The sequence below is a fragment of the Cavia porcellus genome, unplaced genomic scaffold (genome assembly GCF_034190915.1).
Source record: "Cavia porcellus strain 051 isolate PalLab524CR breed Dunkin Hartley unplaced genomic scaffold, mCavPor4.1 scaffold_13, whole genome shotgun sequence".
Classification (NCBI taxonomy): Eukaryota; Metazoa; Chordata; class Mammalia; order Rodentia; family Caviidae; genus Cavia; species Cavia porcellus.
In genome coordinates, this window is record NW_026947496.1 from 15916657 (window position 1) to 15942727 (window position 26071).

At 40.9% G+C, this 26071-nt stretch overlaps 1 protein-coding gene across 1 annotated transcript in view; it reads left to right on the forward strand.

The window, feature by feature from the left end:
* The first annotated feature begins 20436 nt into the window (after nt 1-20436).
* Smim13 (small integral membrane protein 13) overlaps nt 20437-26071 on the forward strand; it is a 29372-nt gene continuing 23737 nt past the window's right edge. The window contains exon 1 of the mRNA XM_003468738.5: nt 20437-21030. Within this exon, the coding sequence (XP_003468786.1) occupies nt 20955-21030 (76 nt within the window). The 5' untranslated portion in view covers nt 20437-20954. The remainder of the gene's footprint in view (nt 21031-26071) is intronic.

Genomic DNA, 26071 nt, shown 5'->3' on the forward strand with positions numbered 1-26071 from the left:
TCCTACAAATAAACTACAGTTTATTTGTTTGCACTGCAGAATTTCCAGCAGTCTGGATTTTGTTGATTGCATTCCTATGGTACAATCTGTACTGAGCTCTGTTTTTGCTTCTGAACTTTGATTTTGTTTTTTTTTTTTTTTCACTAGGTACAATAACTAGATCTGGAGGCTTCACCAGATTCAGGTTACAATTTTTTTAAACTAGGTGGTTCTGTATTTTTCTATCCACAGGCACAGGGTACTTGGCTGTCACTCATCTGTGATGCACAGGCAGCAATTAGTGTACAAGGCTCACGTTCACTGATTCATCAGGGGCTGAAAAACGTGATATTCTACTAGGTCGCTGTTCTTCATTCATTACTTAGAACACTGTAAAGAGAAGCTTCCCTTCTAGTACTCTTTGCTAACCTACGTGTGTACAGGAAGGACAGGTACAAGGATCCCAGTTATAAAATGAAGGGTTGGCTCATCAGCAGTGTAAAACTAACAAGAGCAAATTCCGAAATTGAGAGGTGAGGATAGGCCAAGACGCAGCTGCATTTGGAAATGCCCATGTTTGCCGCCAGCATCACCAATGCCACGTTAACTGTGGGCGTCCAACTTGTTTTGTTTTACCTCTTTCATGTACTATCTGAAAGAATTTATTTAAATAAATCTTGAAAAGGAAAACTTTAACAGAAGGCTCTGATGTCATTGGTCCTTTTTAGGAGACGGGTCAGAGCTCAGGTGAAGGAATTGGGAAGATTTTTTTGAATGATGTTTTGCTGGTGGATGCATTAAACTAGTTAAATGGAAAAGTACATATGATCATAATCTTTGGACAAATTGTAGATTGGTAAATCAATAAGAGGTACTTTTAAAGATAAATCTGATTTATCTTTTAAAGATTAATTCTATAAATATTTTAGCTTACTGTAGTATTTAACTTAAAATGATAATTCCAGCTGTCTTTAAAGTTTGTGTCACATAGTAGACATTCAGCTACTATATTTGAGGTAGACTGGTTCTTCTTTATTTTTATTTTTTTTCATCCCATGCCACCTAAGGTTCTGTGACAGTCTGAAGAGTTGTATTAGGCTCAAAGCTATTTAAAATGTAGATAATTTTGTTACCTAATGAGAATGTAGTCCCTGAATAATCTTAATTTAGTGATATCATTTATGTAAACAATATCATGAAATAAATGTGATCATTATTCTTTCAAGCCCCGCACCATACCAGAACCGAGAGGTTCTCAGAAAACTTTGAATACAGTTCCCACTATCATAGAGCTAACAATTAAATGTACAAAAATGAAAAATAAGTCACAGTTGTTAAGCACGTGGTTTCATCTGAGTTTGTTTCCAAGGTCCCAGCACTTTCTCCACGTTTCTAATGTGGGAACCAAATGTGCTGCACCAAATGTGCTTCACCATGTGAGGACACCACCAAGCAGCTTGGCTAAGACCATTTCATGCTGTGATTCTGTTAGCTGGGAAATTCCCTTCTAGGAAATACAACTACATTTAGAGCATAAGATGACGCTAGTGGATAGGTAGCCAATGAAGTGCGTGCGTGCGTGCATGTGTGTGTGTGTGTGTTTCTATTTCTTATCCTTCAAAGGAAACACACTTTAATTCATGTGAACCTGTTCTCATCATCCACCCTGCAGGAAAATGGGGGAAACTGTGGTAACTCTTCCATTTGAATTTGTGCTCACCTCTCTTTCGCATTAATGTCTGCAAACGTGGGCCAATACGATTATGGCCCTTCACTTCTAGTGGACTGAAGTCACTGTGTTCCTGACCGTGACGTACAGAAGTCATTAGGGACCCCACACTGGAGGAAGCTTCTCTTCCCCTGCAGTTTTGTCCTCATCCTGCTCCCTTTTCTCCCTCTGCTTCCTCATCCACGTCCAGCTCTCTTGCCAGTGTTACCTCACTTGGACCTTGTCACATGTACTTCTTCTGCTGACTGTGCACAATTTTATCTTCCAGACTAACCTACAGTCCATAGCCAGCCTGTCTCTTGGAACTTTAGAGTGATCTCTGATAAATGCAAAGGTTTAACCACTTTTAGAAGGAAACTTACGTGCTTTGGAATCTGGCTGGAGAACAGGTCAATAGAGAAAACTCTAGAGAAAAGGAAGGAGAAAAGCAAATAAAAAAATAAAAAAAAAATATTTAGAAGATTGCCCTTGCCAAAGACTTAGGGATTTTTCCAGATAGCCCTTTATTGATTTATTTTATTCTGTTGTGGAGAACACAGTATGATTTTAATTCTTTAAAATTTGTGAAAGTATTTCATAGTATGAATCTATTCACTTATGCCATGAAATGGTCTTAGGGTATTTCATGTGTATTTGAAGACAATGCATACTCTGCTGTTGTCAAGTAAAATGTTGGTTTTACCCAATATCAGTGAAGTTTTTTGATAGTATTAGATCTTCTACATACTTAGGTTGCTCTAGTCTCTAATTAATCATAGTTTACTTTCAAACAATACTATACTGCTTCTCAAATAGTACAATAAATTTTTAATAGTATATTTCTGATTCCTCATTTTTTCTTTTGTGTTCTTGTTGGCAGAATTTAACTTTTACAAATCATGGGATCCTCTTCTCTTTATTTTTTTTCTCCCTTCCTTTTCTCCTTTCTATCTTTCTTCCTTCCCTTATTGATTGCGGTAGCCAAGTATCTTCTGGAGCAGCAATTAAAAAGAAAATGATTTCATCATGTGCTTTCACATTAACCAATTTAACCTAATTTCCTTGTGTAGATCCAGCTATTGGCTTATTATCACAGTCTACTGTGTGTAAAATTTCTTTGATCCATTTCTTGTAGCGTGAGTCTTCCACTAATGAATAGTCTTGGATTATTTGCCTCATTTTTATGTTAGACCTCATCTGTCTCACCTCAGGTAGGTAATACTCTGAAGATGAATGCGATCGATTTTTTTACCCCTGAAAACACATGAAAAGATAGAATCTACATTTCCTCCCTTTTACCTCAGAAGACTGTGTGACTTGCTGGAACCAAAAAAATGTGACAGAAGTCTCATGTGTCAATTCTTTTTTAAAATATTTTTGTTATTTTAAAGAAGATAAAACAGAATAAAAGCGGTCAAAACAAACCAGTGTAAGAGATACAGGATTTCAAACCATTACAAAATCAACAATCGTTACCATAATGCCTTTTGCTGTCTTCAAAATCGGCAGATAACTTCAGACTAGTAAAAATCAAACAGAACAGAATAAGATAGAAACAATAAAAGCAAAATAATGAATGCAATAAAGGATTTCAGAACAAGCTAATAGTAAATCCAAAACTGCTAACAATATATCATGCTATCTTTGAAACAGCTGCTCCTGCCATATGATTTAACATAATGAAAAAAAAAAAAAACAGCAAAGAGAATCAAACCCATCCAACAAAACAATGGAAATGGTATAAGACCTCAGAACAAGACCATAAGGAATCAACAATGCTACAGCCCTCAGTAGGAGCTCCCCATAGATGCCACACTGCGTACCACTATCCTCTGAACCTATGATCAGACCACTGGCCCTAGACCTGCAGTGTTAGTGGAATACCAAAGCACCACAGCATCCAGTTGCATTTCACCTCCATAGCTATCATCACAGCCTGTGCTTCTCCAGATAAGCCTGTCACTTATGGGAGACAGGGTGGGGATTGGTACTTCTTGGATTGCCAGCCCGCACGCCAGAAAGGGCTAGGGTCTGCTTTTCCTAGTCTGGTGGTGGCCTGCACATGGTGCTGATTCCCAGACTGGGCTTGCTCCCTTGTGTACCTTTGGTCTCTCTCCTCTCAGTCCCTCATGTGTCAATTCTAAGACTAAGCTTTAAGAGGCCCAGAAGCTCTGCCTTTGTTTGAGGACGCCATCTATCTTAATGAAGACACAATATGAAGAGAGAAACACTTCATGAGAGAACACTGGGCATGAGACACATGAGCAAAGATCTAGTCTAACCCAGCAGTAAATTCAGTCAAGGAATTGACCTAAGCTGGTTCCACTCAGAGCAGAACCACCCTGTCCATATTCTTGACTTCATCACATGATTATAAAAAAGTCAGACAAATATTGAACCCATTTTAAGAAATTTTTAGGTACTTTATAAACAGTGTACCTCCTGCACCCAGGCTGTACCACCCTCCTCTTCAGTGATGCACCACTAAATAAGAGTGAGAAGCTTGAAGATACAAGAGGCTGGTCCTTCTATTTTCTACCAGTAGAAATTCAGAATTATTAAATCTCCTTAGGTGAATGTATAGATTAGCAATAATACTTTTCTATGTATATTTAGCTAGCAAAGTTTCATTAAGTATATTTTATTATTGCTTTTCAGGTGCTTTTGTCAAGACTTCAGTAATACTGATATATTACCATTTTTATTATGTGAAAAACAAATCTTATATTTTTCCTTCATTCAAATTTTAAAGTGATTGGGCGTTATAGTAAAATAAATGTTGTTTTGCCTCAGTTTAAAGTGTTGTTTTGTCTCGGCTGAAAATGAATCACGACTCTTTGGCTGCAAGCCTTTGGCTGGAAATGGGCACAGATGGCTGCAGCATTGTTTCTGAGCTTAGCAAGCTGAGACTTTTTATGAGATGGAATCAGAAACCTGCCACTCACCCTTAGGAGAAAGCAAAACTAGCAGAGGTAATGTGTTAATTAATGTGATTATTGAGGAATTTCCAATGTTTTTATTTACTTCCCCTAGCTTTGTCTCAAAAAAAAAAAAAAGCTTAAAGAGAATCATACTCATTAATAACCTGTGTTAGCTTTCCGTTACTATAATAAAATACCAAAATAACAAATGTGTAAGGAGGAAAGATTTGTTGTGGTTCGTAGTTCTAGCAGTTTTAGCTTTGTGGTCTGTTTATCACATTGCTTTTGGGTCTGTGGCAAGGTGTTAGGGTGAGAAGTGCATGGTGAAGCAAAGCATGCTAACCTAGTGACTGAGAAGTGAAAGAAACAGAAACATACCAGGTCCTTATACTGTCCTTGGAGGGCACAACTCCAGGGGCCTAAAGGCCTCCCATTAGGCTCCACCTCTTAAAGCTATCACCTCCCAATGGCACCAATCTTCTGACACCTGGGACTTTTGGGAATGCCCGAGAGCTAAGCCACAGTACAATGCACAGACAGATACATGGGTCACTCCCTTGCACCTGTTTGGTAGAATGATAGAGATGTTCTAGTAACTGGTAGAGTAATGAAGAAAAAAATGACAGTGAGATACACAAAAAATATGAGGCTGTCTTTATTTATTTTGCCGTTTTTAAAGACAGAGTTTCACTCTGTAGTTCAGGCTGACCTTGAGCTCACCTTGTAGCCCAGGCTGGTCTTGAACTTGCAACAGTCCTCCTGCCTCAGTCTCTCAAGTGCTTGGATAATAAGCATGAGCCATCAAGCCCAGCAAGGCTGAGCTTATTAACAATATCATAAGTGTGCTCATTGTACTTTAGATTAAATGCTTATTTTTGCTACTGACCAATATTCAGCATTATTTATTATCCATACATTCCCACAGTTGCTGTGAGTCCTGGAGTTGGATAGTTGAGTGTTGTGGGTTTGCCATGGACTGAAGGAGAGCTTTTCTTTCTTGATCAGTGTTTCACCTGCTTTTGGTCAGGTGATGCCCACATCCAGGGACTGGCTGATGAGAGTGCAAAGCTCCAGCCCCCTTTTCCTGGTCCTGATGCCTCTGAAATGCCAGGCCTCTTCTGAAATGGCCTGTAGGGTGGAATGAGACCTCTCCCCTGCTAGTGCTTCCTCCCTCACAGACAGTGTTCCCTGCAGCACTCTCCAGTAAGTGTCCCCGATCCCAGAGACTGCTTCCCAAAGGAAACCAAACCATGACATAGCTTCAAGGAAGTGTCTTCCCTAACCTCACACGCTGAAAGCTTGAGCCTCAAGGCAATGGTATTCAGAGTAGGACTTTCAGGAAGTGATTACCTAAAAAGGATTCTGCACTCATGACTGGGATTAGTGTACCCATGAAATAGCCCCAGAGAGTACTCTCCCACGCCTCTCCCTGGGTGGATATGGCAAGAAGATTTATTAGCCAGAACCCTTTCCATGCCCAGTCTCCTGGCCCATTGGTCTTATATATCACAATATCCAGAACTGTGAGAGAGAAATTACTGCTGCTTGTAAGCCACCTACTTTAAGGTATTTTATTATAGTAGCCTAAACAGAGTAAAAAACCAGTTTAATGATTAATCTTAATTTATTTAAAACTCCAGTTCTTTCCCTGTATTCTCCACCCTGTCCTTGTTATATTGAAGCAAATCTCACATTATAAATTTTAATTTATCTGTGATAATCAGGATCAGGATATATCTGTGAAAAATATTGACCCTTCTTACTTTTTTTTTCAAGACAAAGTCTCACCATGTGGTACAGCCTGGGCTTGAACTCACTATGCAGCCCAGGCTAACCTCAAACTCATGGCAATGTTCTTGCTTCAGCCTCCCAAGTGCTGGGATTACAGGCACGTGCCACCACGTCAGGCTGACCCTTCTTTTTAAAAGCCATAACCAAAATACCATGACAACATCTTTAAAAGTCAACTATACTTTGTCATACTACCAAGTAAAGTCAGGGCCCAGTCTAAATCAGGATCTGTAGAGGCTTCTGTACATTGCAATTGGTTAATAAACCTTTTAATTTTCTTTTGATCTGTAGTTTCTTTCTCATTGAACAATATACTTTTGAACTTTTATAATGACTGCGCTAGTCACCAGCATTTATGGCCAGGTATATAATAAAATAATAGCTGCCTTTTGAGGCATTATGTGGCCCAGCCACTGTGATAAGTACTTTGCATATTACTATCTTATTATCTTGCTTCAACTGCTTTTTCCAGTGTTAGGAACTGAACTCAGGACCTTGCCTTTGCTATACATGTTCTATGCCAATGGGCTACACTTTTGGTCTTGATTTCATTTAATCCATAAAACAACTCACTGGACTCCGTATTATCAGTCCATATGATAGACACAGTGGTGAGGGTTAGAGGAGGTGAAGTAATTTGCCCAGGAATGCATAGTTAATAAGAAACAGAACAGAGATTAAAAGCCACATCATTTTGACTCCAAAGTCCATGTCCTTAACCTCTAGCCTTGGCCACCTTGAGTAAATGTATCCACAGAAATTCATGCAGTGCTGAAAGAACACCATATTACTCATGGTACTTTTACCAGTATTTGAAATGCGTATTAGATTAACAAAAGAAACTGGATGTCATTACAACACAGCTATGAGATTTTCTTAAACCAATAGATGGATACTGAGCAAAATCTATGATCATGGAACCTGATAGGAACTGGGTAAAAATCAGCAGATAAGTCATCTTAGATCATTGCCTTCTAAACACTCCCAAGCCAGAAATTGGGTGGGAGGTAGCAGATAGGTACACAACCTATCCATCAAAAATCGGACTGTACTAACACGGGCTGTACTATAGTGTGGCTAAGATAAGCCACAGAGGCAGAATAGACAGGGCCCATGAATGATGAATAAGATGCGACCAAACAAAGTTTCTGATGAAGTTTGTTTGGGCTTCCCATTCTCCCTGTTGATTATATAGAAATGCACAAGATGTCACCACCACTTGCTCCACAGTTCAGCATGTCACCAAGTTGGCAGATGGGAACTGAGTCCTTCCCTGCCTTTCCAGGCAGGATCCTGTTGGGGCGTATTGCCCATCCATGTTGACCACCACTATCCTTCTGCTGGTTCCTTCTGAAAAGCACAGGATTATCTTGAGATCGATAGTGGCTATGGTCTCTTTGAACTCTGCCATTTATCTCACCCGTGTGCTGAGATAACACATCCTGCAGCTTTGTTTAGGTCAGGCAACCTGCCAGCTCTACCCTGTCAGGAGAGTCTCTGTTCCCGAGATTACCAGTTGCCTGCCTCTCTGATTACACCCTGATTACAGCTCTGGATTGCTCTTGGTGGGCAGTGAGCAGCTGTCACTGTAGGAGGGAGTGAAACCCTGTGTTTAGTAGCAGGCCCGGCTGAACTCCTTTTAGGTCTGCTGCGGTAGGTGACAAAGCTGTCCTTTCCTGTGCTCAGGTGGACAGAGTCCCTTTCCACCTTTAGCGAGAGCGTCCTGCTGGATTTCTGAGGCTGACAGGACACAGTGTTGGAAGTCGTTGTCTCTGTTTTTTGCCATACCCACCGCAGAAGCCTGGCTCGGGCTCCCTGATTCTGTGTCCCTCAAGCGTCCTCACACACCCTTACAGGGTTTCACTCCCTCTACAGCCTCTCCGTTCTCAAGTCGGTTTTCACATCAATCAAAGCAAAGCCTGGGTTGAGGAGAAAATCAACCTGGGCTCCTGTCTAAAACACATATAGCTGCAAATTAAAAAGCCAAAAGCAAAATACATGAATTATCCATGGTAGCAGTTCTTGCCCTGAAGCAAAAAGGTGACTTAATAATACAGCCCACATAGGTCCTCACTTTGAAGATATAAGGATGACTTCAAAAAGCAATGATACCTCAGTGGCACAACGCTTGCTTAGCAAGTGTGAGGTCCTGAGTTTAATTTCCAGGGCCAAAAAACAAAACAAAAAAAACCCAACTGGATACTATATGATCTCTGATGAATTATTTTGCTATTATTACATTTACAGCATGTGGTAGTTAGCACAATTAGTCAAAAAGTTCTGGTCTTCCTCCCAGATGCACAATAGTATTGTATTTTTGAACTCTGCAAGACAGGTGTGGCCGTGTGGTTTGCTCTAATTCAGACAGAGCAACTGAAGGGCAGAATCTCAAGTCTGTCCAGGTATTGAGAGCCAATTTGTGACCGTTCATGCTTGGCTTTTCCCTTGCCGCTACAGCCAGTGGCCTGGTTCCCCTAATGACAACAACACTGGGCAGAGCCCTAGACAACTGCGTGATAGACACACAGCATGTTGTAGTCAGGGTTTGCAAGGAAAATGATTTAATACAGGATATGTAATTTATGGAATTATTTTATAATAGCCACTCCAAGGATGACTATATGCAATATAACTAATAGGGGGGATTTCCTTCTATCTTCTGTTTGAAGGCAAATATTTTCATTTTTTTGTTTTGTTATGATTAATGGTTTTGCTCTGTTCAATATTCTCTTTCAATTGGTTTTATAATGTTCTATTTTTGGTTTGATTTCACTATACCTAATTGACTGGACAACTACTGTGAAGATAACGAGATATACTATGGTATCTACTACTGTTATCCTGGTATCTTTCTGTAAAATTCTGTACCAATTTCACTGCATCGTCACGATAGGCTTTGTTCTGTCTTGTTCTTTAAAATAAAAAAACAAAAAACAATAATAATAGCCACCCAAAGAGTCAGACATGAAAAGTGCCAGAAATCTGTCCATACACTAGACCCCAAAGAATACAGCTGAGGGCCCGGATCCCATAGTCATGTCCTGCATGAGTCCAGCTGAAAACCTAGAGCCCACAATAATGTCTCATGCAAGTGAGTTTCACGGATATGCGCCAGGTCAGTGGTGGAAGCTAGAACATCTGCGGCAGCAGGATGAAGGATATGTACCAGTAGGGATCTGCCCTGGAGCCAGGAAGCAATGCTCAAAGTAAAGATCAGAGCTCCCCTCAAAAGTACGACAGCAGGTGACAGTGAGGCCCCGAGCTCCTCTGATAGTAACAGTCAAGTTCATAGCAGGAAGCCAGCATGACAAGCTTCTCCTGGAGACTGAACAGCACACATCTTCCCCTCCAGAGCCAGGAAGTAATGTTCAAACTAAGGGCCAGAGTTCCCCCAAAGTGAACCGCAGCCACTCTCAGCAACAGCACTTCTGACAATGAGAACAGCCAAGTTTCTCCTATAGGGAGGAAGTTTGACAAGCTCCTCCAGGAGAACCAATGGCAATGGAGAATAAACAGCAGCACAAAACACTTCTTCCTGGCCAGCTCTCCTTTTTATCTTAGCAACAATCCTCAGGTGGGCCTTCCACACTCAGCACCACACTGGCTCAGTTCAGCTGGTGTTACAAGCTGTCAACCCAGCACACGGCACAAGCTAGAACTGCATGTGGTGCTTTGAGTCGCTGAAACTTCGAGGTCTGAGGCCACCAGCACTGCTAGCTTGCCTTGCCTGATACCTAGGGTTTCTAAAAACTTCTGGGGGCTGGGAGTATAGCTCATAGGCAGAGCAGGGTTGCAGTACATGCAAGGCCTTGAGCTCCATCCCAGCACAAAAAGGAGAAAGGATTAAAGTAAGCCTGTAAGTGACTTTTAAAATAATGTCAGAAAGTATATCGGCTGGTGGGTGTGATAAACCCTCACCCTCTCTGCAAATTGGAACTAATGATGCTTTTGCCAAGCTTCTAAAAAGGCTCACTGAAAATCCTTTGACTGACATTATATAAGATTATATATATTGTGATTTCCTTAATGTTGGATTGTCACTTAATACAATTTTTTTGTGTGCCTTTTTCTTTTTTATCAGTACCAGGGATCAAACTCATGACTGCCTGCTTGCAAGGCAGGCACTTATGCCACTGAGCTAAATCCCCAGCCCCTTAATACAATTTTTGTTGATGATTTTTGGAAATTATTCTTGCATTTAATATTAACATCTTCCCACTTTTACATCTTTTTCAAACACCCTCCATATTCTACAAGACTGGCCATTTGGGATATGTCTGCTGAAAAGGGACACTCAAGGCTGAACCGGCCAATCAACAAATTTACACTAAACCCTGAACAGTGCCAAATTGGTATTTTGGCACCATCTGCTGGGCGAATTGTGAACGCCTGGGATAAATGCAATTGGTTCCTGCCTTGGCAGTGATTTTTTTTTGAAGTGTGCCTTTTAAGGATAGGCTGTAGAGACAGTATCGTTTAAAAATATTTACAATCTGTACTAAAAGAATTCCTGCTTTAAACAAATGCCCTCTGACAAACTATATATGTATCAGTGATATTTGTTTCCTGCAGTTTCCATAGAAAAAGAATTATAAATTCAGTCATTAATATGTGTAATTTACACACTTATAAAAGTAAAAATATACTTAATGAAAATAAATTTGCTCTACACATACATTATCAATCTCCAATCTAAGATGCCTGCTGGATGCATCTGCTAAATCTCAGTTATGTCAATGCTGCTTGTCGTTCAGTGAGCCACTGTGACAGGCACGGCAGTAAGTGCTGGCGATTCCACTTAGAGAGAAACTCATGCTGTCTCTGTCCATGGAAGAGTTGCCAATCGTACAGGGAAGCAGACTGTCGTGAAACAAAGAGATTAGTAAGTGTTTGATTGTGAACTGTGTTACACGCATTGAAGGGGCTACAACTCCGTGTGAAGATGTAACGGGGAGACCTAATTTAGCCAGGTGTTGTAATCAGGGGTTGCAAGGAGAACGATTACACACAGGAAACAGAATTTAGAGTATTACTTTATGATGGCCATCCAGTTAAATACAGAAAGTGCAGGAAATCTATCCACAACCTTAAAGATCTAGAAAATTTAGCTGAGGGCCTTGATCCCACACTAATGTTCTGCATGAGTCCAGCAGAAGACCTAGAGCCCATGATAATGCCTCCCATGAGTCCAGTTGGAGGCCTAGAGAACACGACAATGACTCATGCAAGTCTGTTTCATGAATCTGAGGTGGGAAGGCCCAAAGGTCAGTAGTGGAAGCTAAAAAGTCCATGCCAACAGGGCGAAGGATCTGTGCCAGCAGGCTGAGGGTTCTGCACTGGAGCCAGCAAGCAACGCTCAAAGTAAGGGCTCCCATGGAAAGTACCACAGCCATCCTCAGCGACTAAGTCCTGAGCTCCTCACATGATGAGAACAGCCAAGCTCATATCAGGAAGCCAGCATGACGAGCTTCTCCTGGAGACTGAACAGCATACATCTTCCCCTCCAGAGCAAGGAAACAACGTTCAGACTAAGGACCAGAGCTCCCCAAAGTGAACCGCAGTTTCAGTGACAAGGTCCCGAGCTCCTCTGATGATAATGGCCAAGTTCATGTGAGGAAAATGATTGACAAGTTAGTCCAAAAGAACTAACAGCTCCAAACAACAGGCACACTGAGGAGAACCCACAGCACTATGCTCTTCCTGGCCACATCGCTTTTCTGTATGCTGGCAACTTTCCCCAGGAGGGCCATCTACATGCAGCACCACGCTGATTCAACTCAGCTGGTGTTAGTTGACCACCAGCAAGTGGATTGAACTTGAAGTCCAGGAACTAACTGGACAACCAGCAGGAGAAAGAGGAGCCTGGCCGGTGGAGGACTAGTAGGTACCCCAAATTGTGTCCAGGGTGAGCTTACATAATTCAAGCCAGTAAATACAAGCAAAACTCCAGCATAAGGGCAGGAATGAAGGACCTGTGGAGGCTTGTAGGGCACAGTAGAGAGTTTTGCTCTTCAATTAAAAATGGTAGGAGTTGGTTTAAAAAAAAAGAGGGAGGGGAGAGCAGGGTAGGACGCCATCAGCTCAACTCTTCAGAACAAAGTTACTCTTGCTGTGGTTTTGGAGAAGAAAAAACTACCTGGGTATTAACAAGCGTGGCTGAATTGAACCAAGGGATAAGCAAGACATTTCCAGTTGAAAAGTATAGTCACGCTCTTAAGTAGAATCTGGAGTTTTCTTAAGGCAATGAAAACTTTCAAAGTGTGAAGTGCTAGGATTGACCCTTAAAAGGCACGCTGAGAATCCAATGGTGTAGACCTCAGTTCACAGGAAAGTGCGTGTTGACTAGGACAGCAGAGGGCAGGGGTTTTGTGTGTGTGTGTGTGTGTGTGTGTGTGTGTGACTAAAAAACAAAACATAAAAAAGGAAAATAAGCCAAAAAAAAAAAATAGAAAAAGAACACCAAATGAAGCAACCATAAATAAAAAGCCCAAGATTTTTAGATTGTATTTATGCATAGTGTTCTATACATTAACAAGGTTCATAAACAAAGCAATCTCTTTATGGTGCACAGCCTACTCTGTTTTTTTTTTATTCTATTGCAACCATTAAAAATGCAAATGGAAACTTATTAGTGCAGTCTGGACTAGATAATCTTTCCAGCTTTTTCTCTTCAGTCCTTAACAAAATGTTGCAAGACTGGGTCGGTGTGGCTCTGATACTTTCCTTTAGTGGGTTGAGGGAACAGAATGTTTGAAAGTTTATTCTGGGTAGATGGCATGGTCAGTGTCCTGGCTCTCCCCGTCCTGAGCTATGTAACTTTCATCCATTTTCTTAACCTCACATGCCTTAGTTTCCTCATCTATAAAATGGGAATGATAACAGCTCCGACCTTATAGATCTGAGGTGAAGATGAAATGGGTTCACATAGCAGACAAATACCCATAGGAATGTTACTAGCTACTATTAGCTAGTCTTTAATTAAGTTACCGTTTGAAATTGGAGCCCAACTCCAATTTTCATGACAGTAGAGAAGCACTGTATTGATAACTACTTTTAAAACAGTGGCTTGAGCTCCCATACTAAGTTCAATAAAAATATTTTCAGTCATCCCCAAAAGCAATTTTCTTCTAGTCCAGTGCTAATGGGCCTATGATAACGTATTCATTTGTTTATATTCTAAAAATTGTTGGGGGAGGGGGAGGTTCCTACCAGAATTTAAAATCTTTGTACTAGAAAATAAAGATTTAGTAAACAGGCATATTTCTTCAGAAATTTAAGAATTAGGGCTCTGTTGTTCAAATGGAAGGATGCTGGCAGCCCCTATAATCAAAGAAAATGGGGAACATTTTAGAAATTCAGTTCTTTTTGCTTAATTTTTTTTCTTCCTCTGTCATTATTCAGTTTAGGGGGGTTGGTGTGAGGGAAGTAGTTATGGAAGTTTAAAAATAAGCTGGACTGATCTGCTAAAGAAAAAATATAATCATTTCCCCAAATTTCTGCCTATCATATTGTGAGAATGATAATATAGTTCTAAATCATCTGGAGGTCAAATTCTTTCTACACAAATCCTCAGCACCACTGCTGGGCCTCGGCTTCTTAAAACACTGCCTTTGTCATCTCTCCTTTCTATACCTCCATCACACCTTGGCTTTAATTTCAGACTTGCAGATAACTACTTGAGTCCTTTTTTGAACACACAAATACTGGAATCTTCTTGCTGAACTCTTTTATAAAGAAATTCTACCATCACGATCCAAAGCCCACATGGTGAATACTACCTTCTCCTCCCCAGGTCAAAGATGTCTGTTCGAGTCACCAGCTGTCACCCCGTACCTCAAGAGCTCCAGGATCCTGTTTACTCTAATCCCATCTGTCCTTCCTTCTCCGAGTTTAGTTCTTGTGGCTTTTTGCCCAGATGAATGGGATGTGCAGTATAATATGTTGAAGTCATAAAAGAATAAGAGGCATATATTTTTATATATAAAAAAGCAGGCTCTCTGGATATGGGAAAGGAGGTCAAGGGGAATGTAGAAGAGAATAAAAAAATCAAAATATATACATGTTCTAAGTCCTCAAAACTAATGCAACTGTGTGTATTGCAAATGTTAATAAAATGCTTTTATTGTTTTTGTATTCTAGTTTTTAGCCTTTGTTTTATTTTAGAGTACGTGTTTACTTTAAAAGGTAAGTACTAAAAAGAATAAATAAAATTAAATACAGGTAAGTATTATGGTTTGGTCCTAGAGCCCACGTGTTAGTTTTAGTCCCCAGATTGATATTATCCAGAGGGGTGGAGCCTTTAAGAGGCGGAGCCTAGTGGGAGGTCTTAGGTCTTTGGGAAGTTGTAGGGGACTGTCAGACACTGATCTGTTCTTTCTTCTTTCTTTGTGTTCCCACTATGAAGACGGCTGCTTTGCTCCACCATACCATGATGAAACTCAGAAGCAGCAGGGTCGATCAATCATGGAGTGACATCTCCAAAGTGTGAGCCAGACCAAGCCTTTCCTATGTATCAGTTGATTATTTGAGGTGTTTTTGCAGTAATGAAAAGCTGACTAGGAAGAGATTCAGCTTTTGTAATATTGAGGTTGATGGGGGGGGGGGACACGGGGGACGGGGGACGACTCTCACTTGGACTTTATGTTACAAGGTCATGTTTCAAATGAGACTGGAGCTGTATCCTGAGGACGCTGTAGGAGAGTCACCTTCAGCATATTACTGTGTGCTGCTGTTTCCTTGCAAAGAGTTGTTCTTAGTGGGCCTCATTTTGCAAACTAAGACTTCAAAATAACAGGTCTTCCCTTAAACAGCCAAACAAACCCTTTTGTGACACATAGAGTTTTCTGGATTTTCTTCAGGAAAAATATTTAAAGACAGACTCTTTCCCTAGAGTCTTCACAGGAATCATGGCCTGGCCAACACCTTGATTTTGGACTTTCGGCTTCAGAGTAGTGCAAATACATTATTTCTGTTGTCTTAAGCCACCCACGTAGTGATTCCTTGCACTTCGTAGCTCTAGCATGCTAATACAATGATATTAAACATCTTCTCTGCTATTGAAAATACAAATTTAAAAGGTAAAACATTTTATTATTTTCATTTCATTCTTTTTCATTTCTATTTCTGTGTATTTCGTAATGCAAAATAACAAGTGTGATCATTTGTAAACAAACATATACAAGCATGTGTTCAAAAATTTGTTTTAAATTAAAAATGCCATACAATCAAAAACATGTTTGAGTATGCGCCAGAAATCACGTTTGAAGTTATTTGTAGAATAATTCCAGGCCTGGGACAATGAGATTCTTCATTTGTCTCTGCCAGGCTGGAGGGCTGTACTAATCCAGGATTTCCTTCATCCAATTTTAGAGTTTGTGTCACTGGCCCAGACAAAGCTGATCCAAGCTGCAGGTTTATTTTTAGTGTTCCTCATTCCTGTGGGGCTGCCTTTCGGTGTCTCAGCCCTCTGTGCCTCCTCTCCCAGCACCCTGAGTCCAGACTCCAATGCTGTTCTTGGTCCTCTGAGCCCCACACAGCAAGGCTAAGGGTCCTAGGAAGATTTTGGTGGCCTCCCCAGTAAAAGAGCCCCAAAATGTCCTGCACTTATTTCTGGATTCCCATTTTGATCTTCCCCCCACTTTTAGTCCAGTTGTTCCTCAGTATTTTATTGGCTGATTGATAACTTGTGGAAAGTTTTTTCTTTTTTAGTTCTGATTTTTTAAATTGTGTTCAGCTAGAGGTTTGGCTTGATTCATTGAGTCTACATTATCAGAAGCTAACCAAAACATTTAGAGGCTACTATTTCAGACTATGCCAGTATGCTTAAATCATCTCTGGTCTTTCTTCTCTCTCAATCTTCCCTCCATTTTGCTGCCAGAGAAGCATTTTAAAATCTTGTTTATTTTATTCATTAATTCTTGTGGTGTTGGGGATCAACCCCAGGGTCTTGTTCGTGCTAAGCAAATGTTCTATCATTGAGGCATATCCTCAGCTTTTCATTTTATTTTGAATTGCACATAACTTTATTTGTAAGATATAATGTGTTTTTTTGATACACTACATCAGCTAGTGATTAAATCAGGGTAATTGGCACACCCATCACCTTACATATTTATCATTTGGCATAAGACACTTAGAATTCTTCCAGCTATTTTGAAGTTGGCAATATAATATTGTTGTTCTCCTACTAGGAGGTAGAACACTAGAAATTATGCCTCCTGGCTAACTGGAACTTGGACTGTTTCACCCACCTATTTGTATTCTTTTCCCACATACATCCTCCCAGACGCTGGTAACTATAACTGTACTATTAACTTCTACAAGGTTAATTTATTTTTTAGAGTCCACACATGAGAGAAACCAGGTCTTACTTGTCTTTATGGTTCTGTCTTATTTCATTTAATGTTATGGCCTCCAGATTCATCCATGTTGCACCAGATGACAAGATTTCCTTCACTTTTAAAGCTGAAACACATTCCACTGTGTGTATATATTTTCTTTATTTACTCATCCATTGATAAAATCTCACGTTGATTCCATATCTAGGCTATTGTGAATTGTATCACAAAAAACATGGGAGTGTGGACCCCTCTTCAACATACTGATTTCAAATTCATAGGACATACATCCAAAATAGGATTGTTAGGTAAGATAATAACTCTATTTTTTAATCTTTTGAGAAAGTACCACATTATTTTTTCCCAGATAAGTATTTTTAAATGTTTCCATAAAGTCATTTCTCTGCTAAAAAAATAAAACAAAATCCTGACTATTATTGTGGGGTCACTGTATTCTGTTAATTTTGCAAAGCTGGAGTTTCCCAGAAATTACATTCTTGTATGTTTCTACATCAGTGCTGGACAATAAGAGATATATTTCATTCTCTTTGGGAGTTAGCAATGAAGTAGCTGCCAATTTAAAAAGAAATGTTTTGATAGCCTGTTGTAGGCAGCCAGGCATATTTGCTGATCTATCATTAGGTCACTTAATGGGTTGGAAAGTACCCCAAATTATTGGTTTGAACAGTGTTGTTACCCCCCAAATCCACATCCAATTGCAACTTTAGAATGTGTCCTTATTTAGAAATATATTCTCTGCAAACGCAATTACTTGTAGTTACATTAAGATGAGATCACACTGGATTAGGGTAAGCCCTAAATCCAATGTCTGGTGTCCTTACAAGAAAGCCATGTAAAGACACAAACATGCAAGAGACAGGGACACATACAGGCAGAAGTAGAGATTAGAGGGAAACAGCTTGGCCAGGGAATTCCAAAATTTGCCAGCAGTCACCAGAAGCTAGGAAGGACTCTTCCCTAAGGCCTTTGGGAGGAGCCCTGCCAGCACTTTGATTTGAAATTGTCACCTCCAGAGCTGTGAGAGAATAAATTTCAATTGTTGTAAGCCATCCAGTTTGTGGCATTTTGTTACAGTAGCTTTAGGAAATGAAAGTATTCCAGTTCCTGTTTGCTGGTTTCCATCTTCTCCAACATGTTACCTATGGCACTGAGTTTGGAAGTGGGGAGAGGCAGATGTGGGTTTCTTTATAGGACATAACTGTCTTCACTGGATCCTTGCATTTGCAGTCTGCTCTTGCCTCTTCCACGTTCAACTTTTCTTCCCTACTGTTGGTACAGCAAGTTTTAGCTTAATAATAGGCACAGAAGCAAGAGCTGTACCACCTCCCATGTTTGCCTGGGATTTAACTCCTGTAATAAATCTCTTATTCCACACCACTCATGTGGTTCAGCTTCTCTGATAAAACCCTTCTACATCTAGGAAAGATGAACTAAACAGAACCACTTCTACAACCCAGTTCCTTCCGTGATTATGATACAGAATAAAAGTACAAAGGTATTTTTATTACTCCTATTTTATATACATACATAATAGAGGCTTAGAAGGATGATAAGATTCAACCAAGTCAGAATTGAAACCTAGAATTCAGACTCAGAGTCGAATTACAGGACAAGAATTCTCCACCATTGTATTATAACTCTACTACAAATTCCATAGAACTGAAATAGATTATCTTTTCTACGGACTCTTAAAGAACCTTATACTCCTGCTATGATTTGGGGTCTCCCAACGGCCTGTGTTAAAGGTGGGGACCTCAGGATGGCACTAACGGGAATAATGAAACATTACTTTGTATCTATAATTTTGATTCCTCTTTTCCTTCACTGCCCTCCTTCCATCTAATCTATGAGCTAATTCAAAACATGGACATGAGCTATCTGTCCACTTTCACCAACTCTAGCGACTGCCTTAGTCGAAGCTACCATCTTTTACTTAGATTACCATAGATTTTTTGGATTCATTAGGTGTTCCTGGGCAGTTTTAACAGGTTCCTAAGTGACCCTGCTGACCCGGAGGTCATTTTTTGAGAACCATAGCTTGAAAGTACATGTTAGAATAGAAGGAATAGGAGCTTTTAAAAACTACTGCACTTGGGATCTGCCTCCAGAACTTCTGATTCATTCAGTCTGGGATGAGCTCTGGCCAGGTGTAATGTAAAATCTCCCCAGGTGATTCAAAACGTGCATTCAGAATTGAGAAACACTGCCAAGGCTTAGGAAAGTGCCAAGTCTGAGTGCTCCTGGTTGGTTTTGCACAAGCAGCTCCTGTTACCTCACAAGCTCTTCCTTGAGGTCTTTCTATGGCTGGATCTTTTTTGTCAGTCAGAACTTAAGTCAAATGTTACTTCCTCGGGTAGTTTCCCCAAACCAAAGTAACGCCTCCGTCTTGTCCACACTATCCTGCTTATTTTCATTCCACGAATTTGCAGTTCCTGCAGTTTCCCTATTTATACTCATTGTCTGTATCTTCTAACTATAATAGAAGCATTTTAAACATAGGCACTTTGTTTACCTCATTCATTGCTATAACCCCAGCACCTAGAACACTGCCTGGCACCTACAGGTATTCAAAAAGGTGTGCGAATGAATTCTTAGAATAGTTTCTTTCTGTGTCTTAACCATATTTTTAAAAAATGTGTTTCATTTATGCAATACAGTTGAATCATTTATGTAAAAAAGCATAAACTGATATTTTCTTCAATAGATTTTAATTGCATTGGACTCATTTTCTCTTCACAGGAACACTAAGTCTTTTGCAAACAAAGTAATTACTGCTTATTTTCATAGAGTATTTGTTGACGATGCTATTTCATAGGGAATACACTGATGCATACACCAACGCACACACTAATGCAGCGGGGAACAGCTAATATTTATTAAGTCAAGAAACTTCTGCTTAGATTAGAAACTTCTGTTTTAGAGACAGAAAACAGGGAAAAGTCATTGCAGAAGAGAAGAGAACTACTTCAGGGAGCATCACTCACAGGAAAATGTAAAGGTTCTGATTCTTCCTAAAAGAGGGGCACACTTATCCTTTTCTGGGGGCACTGTTTTCACAAATGAGTGTAACCTGGCTAAACCGGGGAGCTTTAATTCAGGTATCTGTTTAAATGCGGCAAAATCTTCAGTTGTGGGTCATACAGGTCTCTTGGTTTCAAAGACGCAGCTGACTCAAACTCCCAATTCAGGTAGATGAATTAAGGACACAAACAGATGTCATTTCTGAAACACGTTACCTATAGAAACACAGATCACAACGTCCATTTCTGGGGGAAAAGGGAGATTCTTGGCTTTGAACCTTATGTTGGACCAGGACCGCTTCCTTCACAGTCCCAAATACCCAACCTTAGCTCTAGGTACTAGGGCTGGGTTCACGGGTAACCAGTTTTTCAGGCAGCCGCCTCCCTTCTCCTCCCTCGGTATACTTAAAACGACTCTGTGAGCCAAGCAAGGGCTGAAGTCTCACTGGAACTTCGGCACAGTGCAGAACAGGGTAGTCTACCGCGCGCGCTGCGAGGAAAACAGCGATTCACAGTCCACCGAAAGAGAAGTGGGCGCAGAAAGCCGAAAGGCTCAGGGGGCGGTGGGAGGGTGGGAGTCGCGAAACCCCGAGCGACGAGGCATTCTGGGAGTTGTAGTTCCTGCGAAGCTTCCCCCTGCGGCCTCCGTCGGGCTCTGTACTCCATCTCCCAGCCATCCCCGCGCCGCGGCGGAGGCGAGCGGAGGGGGCGCTTGGTGCTAGACTGCTACACCGGGAGGGGGGCTTGGTCTGAGCGGCAGCCGCGACTGCCGCCTGGAGACGTTGACATCCGGCTTCCCTTGGGACCGAGAGATTCGCCCGCGGGCGGCAGCCAGGGCCTTGTGGCTGCCGTGCGTCTCCGTGCTCGCTCTCTCCTCAGACGCGCAGCGTCCGCCATGGAAGCGCATCCGGCCACCGCCGGGGTCTCCGGGCGTCGCGGCCCCGGCTCCCCGGAGCGATGAGAGGGTAGGGGCGCCCCGTTCCGTCCGCCCCCGAGAGAAGGAGGGTTGGGGATCGGCCGCGCCGCAGTTCTAGCCTCCGTGCTCTCCCCGCCCCGGGGGTGCTGCCGACGGGTGCCCGCCGCCCATGCCGTCCCGCGGCCGCGCAGCCCACCGCTGAAGCCCGCGCAGTACTGCCAGCTGGCCGTGCCCTGAGGCCGCTACCCTTCTCGGCTCAAGATGTGGCACCACGTGGGGCTGACCCTGCTGGTGTTCGTGGCCACGCTGCTGATCGTCTTGTTGCTGATGGTGTGCGGTGAGTGGGGGCGCCCTCCGTGGAGCGGCTCCGCGCGCGCGCTGGGCTCGGGTCGCTGGCTCGCTGGTGCTGTCTGGTCCGGAAGCCTTCCGCGACTGCCAGCCCCCGGCATGGACTGACAAGCGTGTTAAAGTCATTTGTCGTCTTCTTCCCTCCCACGAGTGAGTTCCCAGGAGATGCACCCCTGGCCCGCTGTCATCTTAGAGAAGGACGGGGCATCTTTCACTCCACATTAAACCCGATATCTTCAGCGTCTGCCCTTGATTTCCATCCTTGCCTCTGACTGCCCAGATTTTCACTGTGGCCTGTACTCGAGGGGGAAGTATTTGGTTACTCCTTATTCTTTTTGACATATTTTGATCCTAATGGTAATGGTAGGTTTCACTGTTTTTATGTAATTAATGGAGGATTGGCACACACTTTGGTTTGCAGAACATGTGAGATTGTTTGTTTACTTCGAGTTCAGGCTTCAGCTAAATTCCTAGCAAAGATGTTGAGAACAGGCAGAACTTAGAAAACACCAGCTATATTAAACTTCCAGGGTCAGGTAATGTAACCCTCTGTTCTGCAGTAATGGCACTATTTTGTTTGCCATGGGTATTTTCCTTCTTGGAATGAGAGCAAGTTAAACTCGCTTTCAAAGCTATGTTAGTAGAATTGTAGATCTTTTTTCTTTGTACACAGTAACTGATAACCACGGGTCTCAGCAAAGAGGCTTAGCTGTAGTGAATATTTGAAAAGTATTTCGAATGTGAATTTATGTTTACAATTATGGGTTCACATTGATGTAGCAATTGGCCAGAATTCAAAATAAATACTATAGAGAGCTTCTTCATCACTACACACTGCGCAGTTTAGAGCTATGTTTGGAGAATGTATGTGTGTCCTTGTGCATATAGATATACCTGTATGTTATGCATCTTTTTAAATTTGGTGGTGGATGGAACCCAGACCTCACAGGACACCAGAACTACAGCTTATTCATACAGCTTTTCTAAGAAGATAAAACAATTGAATAACCTCTTTCAATTACCTACTTGTGATATCAACATTTAGGATGGATTGTAGATGTTTTAAGTTCTTGAAGTAAGGAAAACCGGATCCTTGTGATTTATTTATATGTTATGAAGCATATCTTACCCTTTCTAATTTGAACCTACGACCTGCCTAGACATGGCTGTATGACCTACAGCCCATATCACACTTTGGATAGACTAGTTGCCAAACTTCCTTTGAGACATCAGAATTTGACCTCTTTTTTGTGTCTCAAGTTATTTGACTATTTATTTTTACTCATTTTTCTAAAAGTGCCTTTAGTTTCAGGAAGTGTGGAATAAGAGAAGTGGAGTATAACACCCTATTTTGATTGGAGTGGTCAAGAACTAATAGTTTTATGAAATAGTCCAAATGAATTTTCTTCCTGGGAGACCTGGCCTCTTGTTTTCACTGGGATGGGCCTTGGGCTTGAGGAGAGGAGAGGAGTTAGCCAGAATTAAGAAATGAGTGTGCTATATTAGCTACTATGGCAAAATACCACCGACTGGATCACTTAAACAACAGAAATTCATTTTCTCACATTCCTGGAGGCTTGAACTCTTGAGATCAACGTGCAGTCAGGGTTAATTTTCTTCTGATGGCTCTGTCCTTGCCTTTGTGATAAACATCTTCTTGTATCTTTACGTGACCTTTCTCCTCTATTTGTGTCCTGATCTTTTCATTACACAATGTGTAATATTAGGCTATGCTTGTGGAAAATATATGTGCTTGTGCAAATGCCTATGCTTATGTTATCCAACTGTATTATGACTTTCATCCTTATGACCTCATATAACATTAATTACATCTTTAAAGGCCTTATCTGCAAATGCAGTCATATTGGGAGTTAGCACCTTGGCCTATGAATTTGCCGGGAAGGGTCATTGTTCAATGTGTAGCAAACACCAGTGTCTTCAGCACTGACTGAATGTAGAGAACAGGTGGATAATTTAGGTTGATACCCATAAAACTATTGTCCTTAACTTTCTGGTGGTCACAAGCCTTTTGAGAATCTAGTGAATGCTGTGAACAGTTAGAAAATATACAAGTATACCATTTTCTCCCTGTATCAGATTTCATAGACTCCCCTTCCTTAAACCCAAATGTGAAGGCTCAGATTAGAAGCCTGTGCCCTTGGAGCGAGGTCTTCTGTTTGCTAATTTCATTCAATTCAGCACACTGAATACTGAATGCCATGTTCTGGAAACAGACTATATGATGGGATCTGCCGGGAGGCATTATCTTAGTTAGAACTCAGACAGGCTGTTAGTGAATTCTGATGTTCAAATTTAGGGGGCTTGGGGGTGGGAATAAAGCTCAGTGGCATAGTACCTGCCTGGCAAGTATGAGGTCCTGAGTTCAGTTGCCCCCAACAACTTAAAGGAGATTTTCCTCTGTCTCTATTTGTTGTCTGCTTTCTCACCTGTAATTCATTCTAAAATGTTTCCATCCTCCTCAATTCACTGAAGCTGACCTTATCAAGGTCAGTGACAAATGGTCTCCTGGGGATTTGCCTCAGTCCTGCTTGAGCCTTTTCATTCTCACAGAGTTGAGCTCTCTCTCTCTGAGAAGCATTTCTTTTGGCTTTTTTTTTTTTTCTTTCTTTTTTTGAGACAGGATTTCACTATAGGTTAGGCTGGACTTGAGCTCACTTTGTTTCCCAGGCTGGTCTCGAACTCCCAGGGATCCTCCTGCTTGACCTTTATACTCTGCACTTTCATGGTGTTTTTCAATAATGGCTCTAATTATCTTTTTCTGCTTCTCATCTAGAATTTAACCTTTTGACCATGACTTAAGTGGGTAATACATTATTGCCATTACTTAACGTAAGTATAAATTACATGAGTCACTGTGTTTATATATACCTATCTACCTGTCACCTCTGAAATAGAAATTTATAAACTAGTACTTGCTTTTATGTCAGAACATGCATGCTATTTTCAAGTTTTTCTGTTGTACTTCTATAATGTATAGATATGTATTACAGTTAGCGTTTTGTTTTGTTTTGGTAGCAGTGCTAGGGATCAAACCTGGAGCTTGGTGTGTGCTAGCCAAGTACTCTAAGCCTGAATCACATCCCCTACCAATCTGTTTCTATCTTCTTTTACCTATTCTCTCTTTTTCTTTTTTTGAGCTAGGCCTTGCTCTGCAGTTCAGGCTGGCCTCAAACTCTTGGCAATCCTCTGCTAGTGTGCTACCACACCCAGATCTCCCTATCATATCTACCCAGTCCTAGAGGTTTTAAATATCAACTGTAGCTAAAGACTCTAAGGTTTTTATTTTTCAATTTTTGTTCTTGTGTTTGAGAAGGGTCTTGGTATGTCGTTCAGGCAGACCTTGGACTCACCATGTGCCCTAGGCTTGCAGTAATCCCCATGCCTCAGCCTCCCAAGTGCCAGGATTACAAGCATGTGCCACATGTCTGGCCACTTTACAGTTTTTATCTCTAGCCTTTCACGACTCTTGAGCCCAAATTCATGCATCAGACTTTCGTTGATAACTCAGTTTGGAGCTCTAGTAAGGATCTCAAATTTAATACATCTAAAACAGAACCCTTAATTTGTAGCATCTTGTTTCTCCCCACCCCTCATGTTCTTTGTACAAATCTTATGTTTTGTCACCTTAAAAAATAGATCTCTGTGACCACCAGGCTGCTGTCAGCCACTGTCGCCTCTACCACCACCACCACCACCACCACCACTGCCACCATCAGCTTGCCTTAGTTTCCTAACTTAGTCGTTATTCCAGCCCATCTTGTCTTTGTATCCACTTTTCACATACTGGCCAGACTGTTACGATGAGAAAATAGTTTATCAAAAGTTGTAACAGAAGAATAAAGTTTCACAAGTTAGTAGTAGTTATAAAAAATACTTTTCAACCCTCAGTTTCATCTTCCTCCAGATTATTGACATCTTTATTTCTAAATAACATTTATTTTTAGCTCTGAATTTTGCAGTTTTAGACATTGTTAACTCTGTGCTTGCCATTAATAACACAATTTTTGGTTAACTATAGGATTTATATTTGATCAGATGGTATAATATTCTCCATTTCTCTTGAAATAGGTAATTTTTTAAGGTGCCATGTATCACATTTTTGTCAGTACCCTTTGTTACTTGTTCCCTTATTTTCATAACATAATTACACACTTATGAGTAGTCCCCATATTTTCAAAGGAGTTGCTGTTCTCTTTCCCTGACCCAGCCCAGAGCTCTCCTTTCTGTCACTCACACAGAAAGCTGTATAATTTCTGCTTCCCGTGTTCCAACCCTGTTTTCCGAGTCTCATGTTATCCTCTTTCTCAGTTAACACTGTGTTTTGTGGGAGCACATTTTCTAGTAGCTTTCTAGGAAAATGCCTGGAAAATAGTTTTTTGAGCCAATGTGTACTCTAGAATGTCTTTTTTTTCTCCTCACCAATAATTTATATAGACTTGAGATTGAAAATCATTTTCATTTAGAGCTTAAAAATTATTACTTTGTTAATTTCAAAGTTCCAGTCAGATTTAGAGAAATCTATTGTATTCTTTTTGTCCTTACAGATTTTATTTTGTTTTTTCCCTTCTGGTTATTTTTTGGATAGCCTTTTATCCAAAGGTATTCCGAAAAGTCTTAATGAGATACCTTGTATGTGTCTCTTCCAATTTTTCTGGGCCGTTTCAGTTTAGAATTTTTTTCTTCATTTCCGGGACTTTTTCCCACTATACTCGGTAGCTTTCTTTCCTCGTTTTTCTGCATGTTATGTGTGAATTCCTTGAAACTTCTGTTAGTTGAATATTGGATCTCTGCCTGATCTTTAATTTTATCACCTATTTTCTATCTTACTCCCAGCCTTCTCCTTGCTTCCAGGAGATATTTTCATTTTTATCTTCTGTCTTTTATGATGACTTTTTACCTTAGCTATAGTTTTAATTTGAGCTTTCTTGTTCATTGATTATTTCTCCTCTGTAGTACTGTTCTTACTGCATGTATGTAGTATCGCCTTAATATGATTTTTATGTAGATAT